The 14,695-nt window shown below is 36.9% G+C and overlaps 1 protein-coding gene and 2 long non-coding RNA genes across 19 annotated transcripts; 1 reads left to right on the plus strand and 2 right to left on the minus strand.

The window, feature by feature from the left end:
* Positions 1 to 5,923: 5,923 nt before the first annotated feature.
* On the plus strand, positions 5,924 to 7,061 carry LOC147491970 (carbohydrate esterase, putative (DUF303)). Its single transcript, XM_086568776.1, has 2 exons — positions 5,924 to 6,628; positions 6,716 to 7,061. Exons 1-2 carry the CDS (start codon positions 6,056 to 6,058, stop codon positions 6,932 to 6,934), a joined length of 792 nt encoding a protein of 263 aa, XP_086424902.1. The 5' UTR covers positions 5,924 to 6,055; the 3' UTR covers positions 6,935 to 7,061.
* Positions 7,062 to 7,693: 632 nt separating this feature from the next.
* Positions 7,694 to 9,217, minus strand: LOC147491971 (uncharacterized). Its single transcript, XR_015198762.1, has 2 exons — positions 9,081 to 9,217; positions 7,694 to 8,591 (listed from the first exon to the last, which is right to left on the minus strand). It is a non-coding gene; the product is annotated as an uncharacterized LOC147491971 (long non-coding RNA).
* Positions 9,218 to 9,952: 735 nt separating this feature from the next.
* On the minus strand, positions 9,953 to 14,222 carry LOC147491972 (uncharacterized). Of its 17 annotated transcripts, none has more exons than XR_015198759.1 (9): positions 13,998 to 14,222; positions 13,740 to 13,817; positions 13,631 to 13,658; positions 12,805 to 12,906; positions 12,112 to 12,165; positions 11,682 to 11,825; positions 11,442 to 11,557; positions 11,183 to 11,253; positions 9,953 to 10,259 (listed from the first exon to the last, which is right to left on the minus strand). It is a non-coding gene; the product is annotated as an uncharacterized LOC147491972 (long non-coding RNA). The 17 variants fall into 17 exon arrangements; XR_015198749.1 differs by lacking the exon at positions 12,112 to 12,165 and adding an exon at positions 12,460 to 12,626 and having other exon boundaries at positions 13,998 to 14,189; XR_015198751.1 differs by lacking the exon at positions 12,112 to 12,165 and adding an exon at positions 12,460 to 12,626 and having other exon boundaries at positions 14,130 to 14,163.
* Between the last annotated feature and the right edge of the window lie 473 nt (positions 14,223 to 14,695).

A 14,695-nucleotide genomic window follows, 5' to 3' on the forward strand; every position in this document is an offset into this window, starting at 1 on the left:
TGGCCACTGGGAAGAAGAACTGGGTACTAGATTCTAGTGCCACCCGCCACATCTGTGGTGATGTTGAAGTCTTCTCAAACTACATACTAGTGAAAGATGAAAAGGTCTATATGGGTGACTCAAGGTATGTTCCTGTTGAGGGTGCAGGCAAGATTCTTCTGAAGTTAACTTCAGAGAAAACCCTTTCACTTAGTAATGTTCTCAATGTTCCTGAGATTCGTCAGAATCTGATTTCTGTGTCATTACTGGGAAAAGCTGGCATCAAGGTGACTTTTGAAAGTGACAAGTTCATCCTGAGTAAGAATGAGAGTTTTGTTGGGAAAGGTTATTGTACTAACAATGGTCTTTTCATGTTAAATGTACTTGACAACATTATTATTAATGAGAATGTATCTGCTTCTGCTTTGTGCTATTTCTGATTTTTCTAATGATAAATGTGAAATATGTGCTGAGACTAAAGCCACAAAGAAACCGTGTAGAACTATTTCTAGAGATAAAACTGAATTACTAACCTTTATTCATACGGATTTAGGTATTTAGAAGTACCATGTCTAGAGGGGGGAAGTTTTATTATATTACATTCATAGATTACTTCTCTAGGTACACCATGGTATATTTACTTAGAAACAAACATGAGGCAGGTGAGATATTTCTCAAGTACAAAACTGAAGTTGAAAACTAGCTTAACTGTAAGATTAAAAGACTTCTGTCTGACAGGGGTGGAGAATATGAGTCTAACCCCTTCCAGGACTTTTGTGACAAGAACGACATTATTCATGAAACTACTCCACCATACTCTCCTGAGTCTAATGGAGTAGCAGAATGAAAAAACAGAACACTAAAGATGAATGTTATGCTTGTAAGTTATGGAGCTTTTCTAAACTTGTGGGGGGGAAGCAATCCTATCTGCTTGCTATATACAGGATAGGATATCCAACAAGAAAACAGGGAATAAGACACCCTATGAATTATGGAAAGGTTATGTACCTAACCTGAAATACTTCAAAATGTGGGGGTGTCTTGCAAAGATTCTAGTGAACGAACCTAAAAAGAGAAAATTTGGACCTAGAATTGTTGATTGTATGTTCATAATAGTGCTGCATATAGATTTTTAGTAGTAAAATTTGATAATAACCTTGTCGATGGTAACACTATTATAGAGAGTAAAAATGCTGATTTCTTTGAGAATATGTTTCATTTGAAAATTGGCATCGAGAGGTTGGTTGCTCCTAGTGAACAACAATTAACAAATCTTGAAATTTCTGAACAAGAAATTTGGAAGAGTAAAAGAGATAGAAAATCCACCAATTTTGGTGATGACTTTTACACATTTCTCGTTGATAATGATCCTGTGACATATAATGAGGCAATCAGTTCTAGAGATGCACCTTTATGGAAAGATGCTATAAACTCAAAACTAGATTCGATTATATCTAATCACACATGGGAGATAGTTGATCTACCTCCTGGGGTGAAATCTAGATGTTACAAGTGGATCTTCAAAAAGAAATTGAAACTAGATGGTTCCATTGATAAATACAAGGCTAGACTAGTAGTCAAGGAATTCTCCCAAAAAAAAAACATTGACTATTTTGATACTTATGCTCCTATAACTAGGATTTCTTCTATAAGAGTTCTAATGGCTCTAGCTGTTATTCATAATTTATTTATTCATCAAATGGATGTAAAAACTGCATTTTTAAATGGTGATCTTAATGAAGAAATATATATGATGCAGCCTGAGGGTACTATAGTACCATGGAATGAGCATAAGGTATGCAAATTGGTTAAGTGTTTATATGGGTTGAAATAAGCGCCAAAATAATGGCATGAAAAATTTGACAGTGTCATGATGTCTAATAAAAATCAAATTAATGATGCTGATAAATGTATTTACTTTAAATCTTTTAATGTGAATACATATGTGATTATTTGTCTATATATGGATGACATGTTAATCATGAGTCCTAGCCTTGATGTTGTAAGAAACACCAAGATGTTCTTATCTTCCCAATTTGAAATGAAGGATTTGGGAGAAGCTGATGTGATTCTTGGAATCAAAATCATCAGAAACTGTGATGGTTATACGCTTTCACAAGAGCATTATGTTGAGAAGTTTTTTAAAAGTTTCACTATTATGATAGTAAGTCTGTGTCGACACCTTATGAGGCAAATAGTGAACTTAAGAAAAATAATCAACATAGTGTCCTTCAGTCTAATATGCCCAAATTATTGGTAGTCTCATGTACTTTATGAATTGCACTAGATCTAGCATTGCTTATGCTGGTTAAGCAGATACACTCATTGTCCTAGCAAGGAATATTGGAGTGCATTAGAGAGACTAGCCATATATTTGAGAGGAACAATGAATTACGGCATACATTTTAGACAAACTCCACCAGTGATAGAGGGTTATTGTGATGCAAACTGGATATCTAATTCTCATGATATCAAGTCCACTAGTGGTTACACATTCACCCTTGGTAGAGGTGCAGTCGCTTGGAAATCTTCTAAGCAGACCTTGATAGCTCGTTCAACCATAGAGCCCGAGCTTATTACTTTAGATAAAGCAAGTGCTGAGGCTGAGTGGCTTAGAAACCTCTTAGCAGATCTTCCTATTAGTACAAAACTGCCTCCAGCTGTACCTATTCATTATGAGTGTCAGGCCGCAATAGCAAAGGCAAAGAGCAAATTGCACAATAGGAAAAGCAGACATATACGTCTGAGACTAAAGTCTATAGAGCAACTGTTGGAATATGGAGTTGTCGCTCTAGATTATGTGAGGTTAGAGTTAAATTTGGCCGATGACCAAACCGCTTAGCAGGAGGCAAGTGGTTGAAACGTCGAGGGGGATAAGACTTTTGCCTAAGATAGAGGGCGACACTGACGACAACCCTACCTATGTGATTGGAGATCCCATGAAGTAGTTTCAAAGGGAAAAACAAGTCACCTAGTTGCTCTGGTATGCTATCGTCTTTTTTGAGATGTCCCACCCTATGACGAGATAGTATTTTTATATACTTTGTATAACTTGAATTGCAATGAGTAAGGATGAGTTATTTTACTTTGATTGGAATCCACAGTCTATTTTATTATGAGATAGTGTATTTTAAACTGCAATGTACACTTGATGGATATCCACCTATATGAATGTAGAACTGGGTTGGTTCTCATGGATATTTAGGCTTGTATCCTAGAGCATTCATGAAACAAAGGTATCACAGGGCCAAAAGCGCAACACCGCAGAACTTGCATATAATGAAAGAGTAGTGTGGGTGCATGCATGTGATCTATTTTACTACAAGGGAATGTTGGTTCAAAGATTTTTCAATCCACCACTTTCACGTGATATAAGACATATTACCCTATGATTAGTTTAAGCCCGTAAAACACCAGTATCGTAGGCATTGCTTTTTCGATTCTCTCTGGCATTTCGTAAACCCATTTCTTTTGTCATATCCTATTCCAAAATAGTGGGGGACTATAAGTATTTTGAAATAGTGGGAGATTGTTATAATTTTTTAATGATTAGTATTTCAAATTACTATTCCCAGTAGGAGCCATTCTCTGATTTGGAAACCGAGTGTCTATTCCAAATAGGAATCTTTATTTGTTTTGGAAACAGACGAACTTACCTCTATATAAACAAGGACTTTGCGTCCATAAGAGGTATTCAAGACAGAAACACATCTCACACTTCTAAACCCAAGCTACTGTTGCTGCCCTTCTTCTTCTCTTCTTACTATTAGCCGCCAGAGAGAGTTATACTTTCGTTCTAGAGAGCAGCCTGTTCGAGTGCAAGTCAGCCTGCTAAACCATTGTATCATGTGATGAAGACGCCACTGTTGCCTTTCTGCACCACTGGAAGAGGCGAAATCTTTCCTTAAGGACAACCTAATATGTGCCTTGGTTGTTCTCTGTTACTATTGTCCTTGTCTCTGTATTGTTTTCTTTATTCGCATAAAACAAATATAACCTAACTATGAAAACGGGACGGAAGCTAAGATCCCATCTGGAGCAGAAAACAAATCGAGACAAAATCATTCATCCCGTTTGGAATGGATTTTTACCAGACGAAATCTAATCTCCCATCTCACAGTCTTAATAATAGGCACCCAAACAGACATTTTCTTCTTCTTCTTCCTCTTCACATTCTTCAACTTCTCCACTCCTAATTTTGTCCAATATAATTGAGCCAAAATACGATAGATTTCCAAAATTTTAATGAGGCTGTTATAGGGGTCTTAAATTTGTCTGGTGTGATAAACCCAACTAAATTTATGGTTTTGTCTAGGAGTTGCCATAATTAAATTTCGAGAAACGGACGGCAGAAATTATACCGTCCGTATCTTTTTAGCACTTTGACGTATAAAAGCCCATTGGAACAGTTTTTGAGTTTTTGGCATGGCAAATTTGGTTGGCTAGCTAAAAACTCTAAAAATTCTATATGGCACCCTTTTAGCAACCATGCATTGGACTTGCTCTTATGGTTTTATGGTTATTTCAGTTCTATTATTGATTTTATGTCAATGATTCAAGTCCAAAGTTTGCCAATGTTTTTTTTTAAGTCACCACGACTTGATCCCATGACCAAACTAGCTAATAGTCAACCACACTACTAGGGGTGGCAATGGGTCGTGTTGGGACGGGTTCGTGTTCGTGTCATACTCGAGTCACGTGTTAGTAGAGCAAACCCAAACCCAACCCAATTACTAATTGTGTCAAGTTTGTCAAACCCAAACCCAACCCGCATATCTAACGGGTTATCCAACAGGTGGCTCGCTAAGCCAGTGGGTCATTTTTGAATCGGGTTAACAGATAACCCGTAAGTTCTGTTTTTTTTTTTTTTTTTGATAAAGAATATTTATTAATATAAATAATAAAAGAACTTGGAAAAGTGTGCAGAGTTGTTGAAACACATCTGCTGAACGCCTGAACCAAACAAGTGAAACAACTTGTTAGCCAAGCAAAAAACATAACCAAACTAGAAACAACACCCATGTCCAGTTTGTCCACTTTGCTACCTCATGGGCAAACCTGTTATTAAATAAATGCAAATATTATTGTGACTTTGACGGCTTCATTGTTCTCTTTATATAATTGAGACTAGGGTAAGGGTTCAATGTTAATGTACGTGATCATATATTTTATTGAATGGATTTATAATATTCTATATGCTGGATTGCCGACTGATCCTTCTAAATCCAGTTGATCCTTTTATATTTAGTATTTTCTTTTAGGTAATTGGGATTATGAGATTTGATAAAATTCGGAAACATATATGTTTAAGGACTTAAAACAAGTCATATAGGTCACAGGTTGATGACCCGACCCATTGGATCTGGGAACTAATCGGGTATACTAACGGGTTACCCGGTTAATATGTGTGACCTTAACCCAACCAATTTATTTGACGGGTGTTTGGTGGGTCAACTCTTAAATGACCCAAAAGCCTTTTTTCCCAACCCAAACCCGCTAATTTTGTGTCGGATTCGTATCGGGTTAGCGGGTCATATACAGAACTGCCACTCCTACACACTACCAACAATAAATAGGGTTATGGTAGTTTGCCAATGAGCTGTTGTACTAGTAGATCTAGCTAAAAGACTAAAACAAGTTGAATTGCTATCGAACCCACTGCATTTAGCATATCAATAGTTTGGGCCTTGACTTTAGACTAGTTAGCTGGCACCTGTCTACGTCACGTGTGCGGTCAATTAGTTTGGGTAGGTCACAAAAATAAGTTTGGGTAGGGTATCACAAAAAACTTTCAGGTCAGTTGTAATTTCGTAATTTTCTATAAGTGTGATAAATCAAGGGAGACGTGTCTAAATTTCACTGGGGAAATAGACGGTTTTATCTCTCCCTTACGTATGTTATTACAAACCTCAGTTTTAAGATAACCGTAATAATTGAAACGGGATAGGGGTATAATTGGAAATGTCTACTGTTCACCGGCAGTAGGCGTAACATGGAAGTTTGGGCCAGTCGTTAAATTTTCCCCTACCCTGAACGGCCCCTTCAATTTCTCACTTATTGAACTGAAGAGAAAAAAATGGGAATGAACACCTCAAAAAACATTGAAACTCAAACCCAAACCTTCAACAATAACAAACAGATCTTCATCTTATCAGGCCAAAGCAACATGGCAGGTAGAGGAGGTGTAACTTCAACCCACCCCAAAAAATTCGACGGACATCTCCCACCCGAATGCCAACCCGATCCAAAAACCCTCCGCTTCAACGCCAAACACCATTGGGAAGAAGCCCACGAGCCTCTCCACGTCGATATCGACACTAAAAAGACTTGCGGAATCGGACCCGGGTTAGTTTTCGCAAATTCAGTCCGGGCCCAAGATCCGAGTATAGATGTTATCGGACTTGTTCCATGTGCAGTAGGTGGAACAGCGATAAAGGAATGGGAACGTGGGTCACATTTATATGAAAACATGGTGAAAAGGGCTAGAGACTCGGTTAAACAAGGTGGTGAAATAAAATGTCTTCTTTGGTATCAAGGTGAAAGTGATACGTTCCCAAAACATGCTGCTGAGTCGTATCGAGTTAACCTGGAACGACTCATTAAAAATGTCCGGTCCGATCTGCGGTTCCCTTTACTTCCAATTATTCAGGTTTGACTTAAAATGACTTTGTGTTGGTCAAAATTGTTTTTGGAGTTTTCTTGATTTTGACTGTTATATATGTGGTGTAATGTATAGGTGGCAATAGCGTCAGGTGATGAGGCGTATATAGACAAGGTTAGAGAAGTGCAATTGGGTATGGAAGTGGAGAACGTTGTGTGTGTTGATGCTAAAGGATTGGAGTTAAAGTATGATCATATGCATCTTACTACTGAAGCTCAAGTGAAGTTGGGGAAAATGTTGGCTGATGCTTATCTTAAGAATTTTCCATCATCACCATCTTTTAATGATATTTAAGGTTATCCTGATTCCTGAATGGCTAAATCCTAATATGTAACTGTTTGGTTTTTTAGTTTTGTTTTGTATTTTTCCAACAAATTTTATTGAAGAAAAATTATACAATAGAAGGGGACACTTTGATGTATTTCAGCGTATTGGCTCTTTTCTTTTTGGTTCACTTGGTTGAGTACGTGAACTTGTCGATCACTTTAGAGTTTAGACCATTGGCGAACAAACGTTGATAGCTGGCCATCAAAGTTACCAGACGTACAGTTGGAGATACGGTTTTAGATTATTGCACTTTTATGGATTAGTTGTGGTTGTTGGTTGGTCCACGAATGACGTATGTATGAGTTCGATCTGTATTCTGTAGGGTGATTTAGCATTTTTTGGTTTTTGGTTGGTAGGTAAGCAGGGATTCCCTCAAAAGCGGAGGGAGTGGTGGTGGGTTTTCCCTCATATCTCAATATAATTCTCTATATATAAATAGTATTGTTGAGGATTAGAGAGTGCATTCCACGCCATTTGAAATGGCATGGTTTGTAAAAACTCAAACGGCGCCATTTGAAGTGGCGTGGAATAGAGTCAATTGTTTTGTGGCCCTACCAAATCAGAAACTAATTATAACCAAAATTATTTTGTGTCCTCACCAGCCCAAACGGCGCCACTTGAAGTGGTGTAGAATGGTCTGAACCATTGGACACCAAAATTGACTCCCTATTCTCAAAACACTATTTTTTGGTGGAATGGAGATAGAGGGTAGATACACCATTGGACTTAGCCTTATAGAGGTCCCTTGCTTCTTTGCATTAAAAAAGGAAAGCCAATTACATTCTTGCATATCTTTTGTCTATAGCGTTCTCATACACAATTTTCTTAACATCCTCTGAGAAAGAGGTAGGTACAATCTCAATAAAACTTACAGTAGGAATATTAACAGCTAAAGCATCTGCTAATTTGTTAGACTCTCTATAGGCATGTGCAATAGTAAAATGGTCTAACTGTCCTATGTAGTCTTGTATCTCCTCCATTAAGTGGTTTGCTTGCCATGGGTGTCCTCTGTTCTTCATAAAAGACACCACATTACTTGAGTTTGATTGTGCTGCAATTCTTCTAATGTTATGCTTCTTTGCCAATTTGAGTCCTTGCTTGAGCCCGTAGAGTTCAATAAGTGCAATGGTACTGTATTATGTCTTCCCTTTTGCTGGAGCAATGACTTCCCCCTTATGGTCCCTGATGGCAGCAGCCAACAACCCATCCTCCTTCAGTACCTTGCAAGGTACCATATGTGTTCAAATTGCCTATGCCTTCTTCAGCTCTCTCCCACTTGCATTTCTTTATTTGTTTCATGTTCAGCTCTATATCCATGTTCCATAATGCCATAGTCTACTTCTCGTAGGTCCTTCATTCACTTTGATTTGACATGCCACAAGTTTTGTTTTTGTATCACTCAGAATCAGCATAGAGGTTTGTTCTGCCATGGTGTGAACGTTCATGAAGATTCTATTGTTCCTTTCCCGCCACACTCCGTATACAAATCCATTGAATAAGAGCCTCAGTGCATCCTGTTCACATCCTTTGCCAAGTCCTTTTTCCAGCACCCATTCAACCTCTTCTGACCAAGTTTGTTCCCTTTGTTTATTATAGCAAGTTTGTTCCCTTTGTTTATTATAGCCTGCACTTTGAAGTAGTTTTTTCCATACAAATTGTGAGTAAGTGCAATGGAAAAATAAATGTTTTTCTATCTCTTTTCCCCTCCAACAGAGAACACACAAATCAGAGTGGACCACCTTCCATTCTCTTAATTTACTCAAGGTCTTCAAACCCTCATTAAGTGCTAGCCAAGTGATAAATGAATGTCGGGGCATATTGTTTGAGAACCACACAATACCATGCCAGTTAATGGTTTGTCTTGAGTCTCTCAGGCTATGATAAGTATCTTTGAGCTTAAACTCACCTCCGAGGGAATCAGACCAGACAATTTTATCCTCGCCTCTGCTTATGCTAACTGCCTCTTCCATTAGCATAATAATATCAGGTAGAATTATCCTAATATGATGTGGAATATTCCACCTACCATTCTCAAGCATGTTAGATATATTTGCATTCATACTACATGTAGAATCAAGAATTAATGCTTGTGGAAAGAATTTTTTAAGGATACCTGCAGGATGCCAAGGGTCTAGCCAGAACTTGGTATTGTCTCCATTTCATATCTGGTGAAGTGCAATAGGAGAAGCAAACTTTCTGTCATGAAGAATGTTCCTCCAAACCCACGAGTAGTCATTTGGGACCTTTAAGTGCCAAAAGTTCCTGTTCTTTATCAATTTCTTGTTCACACAGTTCACCCATAGAGTTTCCTTTCCACTCACAATATGCCATATGTGCTTTAGATTGGTTGCATGATTGAGTATACTCAAGTTCCTTATGCCCAGTCCGCCCTCCTCATATATATGGATAATACAACTGTTCCCACCCAATTAATGCATGAGACGTAGCTCCATCAGGTCCATTCCAAAGGAAGTTTTTGAGCAATCTATCAATATCATCAATTATTTTTTGAGGGACAAAAGATGTATAACACTCTTATTTTTATTCTCATTTTTAATTAAATATATATAAAGTTAAATAATAATAATAATAAATAAAAATAAAAAGGATAAACACTACAAAAAAACAGTCAATAAACGACTGCCGTTGTCTGTCGTTTTAAAACAAAAATGTGTGCTTTCATTTGTTGTTAGAGCCATAATAAAAAGGGCTGTAGTTTTGAAAACGACGGCCCGGGTCACTTGTTTATCCAATAAAAAAACGACGCTTTTAACACTTATTTTTTTAACGACGGCCATTGACACTTGTTTCTTGTAAGTTTGGACCCATCTCATAATGTATCTAAACAACATCCTATGGCCGTTATTTATGAATAACCATATATCCAAGTCCAGGTTATATATGCAGGTTTTTTGGTTGCTTATTACCATTTACAATATACCTGATAGTCATTTTTCTAACACAACTTAAATGGAACACAAGTACTGAACAAAAAACCAAATATTTTCATTTAATACTTAAACTTCAACCAAAGTCAATCCCAAATAACAATTTTGTACAAACAAGTTACATAGAACAAAAAAAAATTTTAAATTACACGAGTAAAACACCAAAGTTTTGAATCTCGTCCACTATGTTCCAATACACATTTTACAGTGCCCCCTCACGATCATCAAGCAGTCTTCCAAAATGCTAGAACATAGAACTCTACGACCAACTCTTCGCAACTCACATGATATAGAGACGGACGCAAGGGAACCACTTGTCGCCTAGACAATGAATGCGTAGTTGCCTACAACACACATGAACCTAAGAGTGATCACAAAATCTTAAACACTTAATTGAAACAAGATTGCACGCATTGTTCCAGTCAAATCTAGCAGTTTAATTTACACGTGTCCAAACTCAACAACTATAAAACTATAGAACTCCCATTAGTTAGAAATTATATCATGTCTTTACAACTTTGTACAATTCCTCTAATCAATTGTAGTGTACTATAAAACAGTAGAGTACTATAAAGCAGTACAGTAATGAACTAGAATAAGATAAACTGACAAAGACTGCAAAAGCCACTCCAAACCATATATATACCATGCTATTTGTAGCACATTGTGTTAATGGCAATGCACAGTTTCTAATGTGGATGACATCTCAGTTCAATGCTTGAAATGGCAAGTTGGTCAGGAGTGGCATACTTAGTTACTTACAGACATCATATATATTACTGAACACCTTTGAAGTAAATGACAACAAGTTGGATAATAACTAGCTGGTCACGATTGAGCAAGAAATTGGGAGACCCACCACATGAGTGCCGGGTGAGTTCTTAGTTTTGTATAATTTATTTAAACAAGACAATTGTACTTAAAGACACATCATATACCACAATATTCATAATCTACATGGAGTAGAAGAATCAATTTAATGATTTATAACTAAAAAGTTAGGTATAGAAAGCGAAAAATATGTGTATATGATGGTGTAACTGGATAACTGGATAAATGTGTAAAAAGTTAGTTGGTGTAACTGGATAATAGTTGGTATAGAATGATTTAAAGATTTTCTAAATTTTGATACGCATAATCAATCCCAACAAAATTACATAGTGATCCGACTCAATACTCAATGCAGGAGGTCAAACTATCCACCTCCGAACTCTCAACCCCAAAAATAGTACTCTTAGACATATTAAGAATGACAGAGAGACAATACCTAGCCTGATTCTCAGCTTCAATATAGGTCCTTACATTGTTCTCAGGAACTCCAAGTGCTTTCTTGAGCATCTACATGACAAAAGAAGAAATTTTGCATCAGCACCCTTATTGTGATCTTCCAATCTAGTCTTAAGTACCAAAACTACTGCTTCAGCAGCCTCAAGTAAAGCTTATAACGTGACCAAAGCAAACTAACAGTAGAATTAGGTAATCTGTCTTCGAAAGTAATTGTCAAGAGGAGAAGCAAAGTAATAGACCTGCGCTCGATGAGGGAAAAATCTGAAGAAAGGCTTTAGAATTTTCTTAAGTAATTCTCCTCGATCTATCAAAAGTAGCTTTCAGTCTCAATCCCCAAATGGCTTTACCCCCCTCGCTGCTTGACAAGATATTCAAAACCAGGAATAAGAAGATATGCTTAGAAAATCACTAAGAACAAAATTAACTTACAGAGAAACTCAAAGAGTAATCATCCAATTTGGTCAAAGCTGGGAAAATACCTTCTCTTTCAGTTAGACATTTCTGCTTCCATACTAGGAGCTCATTCTCAATTGCGGTACATTCCTCTAGCTTCCAACCAGAAAGTCCCAACTGGCGATTTCTGGTATAGTATGCTTGTTCTGTATAGTATGCTTGATTTCTTGCTGGACAATGCAACAGATTCAGTACTTAATAGAAGACAACGAAATTTAATCACTGCACCAAAGCAATTCAAGATATATATAACCTTATGTATATTGTAATAGTACTCTTAGGTATTTTCTTCATACTAGGGGCAGAAATCTATAATGCTTGTCATTTATCTTAGATGCTTAAATCTAGTTGTATCTACTGAACTTCATAGTGAGAAGGTCTAAAGTAAATTAATATGGATAGAATGTCATTCAATAACATGTCAAAGTGAATTAACAGAGTACAGAAACCAAAGACCCGTGTATCTTAGATTGCCATCCTCAAAAGCCCAGCCCATCCATACCCCAAAACCTGTTCGACCACCACAATAACAAACTCATAAAAAAAAAAGCACACAAACTTCGAAAAGTAGCCACTACCCCAAATCCCAATGCCCATAACCAACCAATAACAATAAACACGATACAACCCGAAACGAAAACGATACGTAATAAACGAAACAGGAAATAAATATATATATATATATATATAACCATATAGGACGTCACCGTTATAGGTTTAACAAAAGCATATCTGGTCATTAACAACCAATGCTTCTTCACTCCTACATAGTGGAGAAAATGACGCTAAAAGAGTATAACATACTTCTCTGAAGTGCCATTCATCTTAGTTATCATGAACTAGCAAGTCATGCTTCAAGATCTTTGGATCCATTGCACCATTATTAAGGAGAGAGGGAAACTGATTGGTGTTAAAAAGGTCAACAAACTTATTGATTGGCTCATTATCCTTTGAAGAGACAACTAACAGACCTGTAAATCAATTAAAACTATGAGTTACATAAAGGCCACACTAACTCTCATATCAACAAAAAAAAATCAATAGAGCCTCAAGGAGAACTAACCAACCATAAGTCAAAAACTACAGTATCAGTTACAGTAGTCAAACAAGAAAAAAAATATATAATTGACTAAAAGTTCCAAAGCTTACTCGCCACAGGATGGTCAAAAGCTTCGTGCTCTAAAAAAGATGAGGCATGTATGAGCTCTTTATTGAAGACTTGAAACCATGAAGACTGAGATTCAGATTAAGCTGCTGCACAAAAAACCTATAAATAAAAGTTTGTACCATAATCCACTAGTCAAACATAGCTGCAAATTATAGGATCCAGGCAGAGCACCATACTAAAACTGAGATAAATGGGTACTCCAATGCTGGATCGCAAGATAGCCCTTTTCCTCTTATATTGTGTAGTATTTTAAAATCATTCGTTTAAAAATTGGAAAAAAGTCCATGCACAAGCTGCCCTATTAAAAGAATGATATTGTGCCCACTCTTACAAGGTGGGATTTTCTTTATAGAGATCAACATTACTGTAGGCACAAGGTCTGACATGAAGCGGAAAGGGTGCCTAGCCCAAGAGGGATGATGGTTTTGCTAGGTAATTTGGTCCCATAATGGTAAGGGAGCATTCAAGATCCTGGGCAATATTAACAGCTTGTGCCAGTAAGAATATCCAAGTCCATTCCAGAAAACCCGAGAATAACCAAGTAGCCCCAGCACCAACCTTGCACTTCTATGTACTCATTGCTCCAGTATGGAATGCCAGATATTTTAATTCACGAATATAAATTTAATCTTGAATAACAATCATCTGAAGGAACATCAATTTAATATTATCAGGAGGAACATGAAGTAACCATATATTCAAATTATTCACAAGCTAACATCCGTGCAGATGGCAAACACAAACGAACCAAAAGACGAAAAAGAACAACATAAATTTTAACAGACCAAACCAAGCGGGAGACGATACCTTTAACGCCTCAAAGAAGTTCTTGTATCTGCGAAGGAAATCAAAATCAAATTAACAAACTATCAACTAACTATGGGAAATAATCAATTTGAATTGAAGGAATTGACACCTGATCCACGACTGGAGTCTTGGTCCCCAAAACCCTCTTCGCTAGGTTCTTTGTTGTCCCCATCTCAACTGCCTAGTCCTCATATTATTCAAAAAAAAAACAACTGTCAAGGTCTTCTTCACACCCACCATACTACATATAAATAAAATGATTCAGTGCAAGATAAGACGACTTAACATATCTGAAGAAGATGATGGTACATTCAAGAGTAGAAAAACAGACGAAATTCAAGAGTATATATAACATCAATTCCATTACCTAAGTCTTGAGTAACAATAATAAGTGGTGGAAAGGAACGAAAAGGAATAGTGGTCATTCTCATTGAGAGGCATCAACTTGAAGATTTTTTTTTCTCCTTATGTGCGAGTGTGAAGATGAGAGGCAGCAAACCCTTAAACAAAATGTTTTGGAAGGTATGTTTTTCCCCAAATTACAAGCGGGAAGAGGCACACACAAAACAACGCCATTCAGTCCTTATACAACGGCCATTAACCGTCGCTTTTGGGTGTCGTAAATTAGTCAAATTGGTGTAGTGAAATATTAGAAAGAGATAGGGTAAAGAAGATAAACCTCATTCCCTATTTTTAAGGGGTTTTTGAAAAAAAAGGTGTTTACACGGAGAATTTTAAATAGTGGAGAGAGAGAGAGTTTTACTCAAAGAAGAAAAAAAGGGAGGTTTTTTTTACTTTGGGGATTGGAATCGGGAAAACCGTGACAGCAAATGTATCCACGAGTGAGTAGTCTAAATTTTTTCTTTAAAAAAATGTATTTGATTGATAATCATATGATTGTATTAGTTATTTATTTATTTTATTTATTGGAATCTTGTGATGAAAATATTAATTTGATCAAAAAGATTTAAATGGCATTCTGAGTTGCGAACTCAAGTTTCAATTTGGTTAGGCATAACTATTCGTGGGTATGGTTTCTGTGGTCAAGGATGGCCGACATAATAT

Source organism: Coptis chinensis, chromosome 6, assembly GCF_015680905.1.
Source record: "Coptis chinensis isolate HL-2020 chromosome 6, ASM1568090v1, whole genome shotgun sequence".
Classification (NCBI taxonomy): Eukaryota; Viridiplantae; Streptophyta; class Magnoliopsida; order Ranunculales; family Ranunculaceae; genus Coptis; species Coptis chinensis.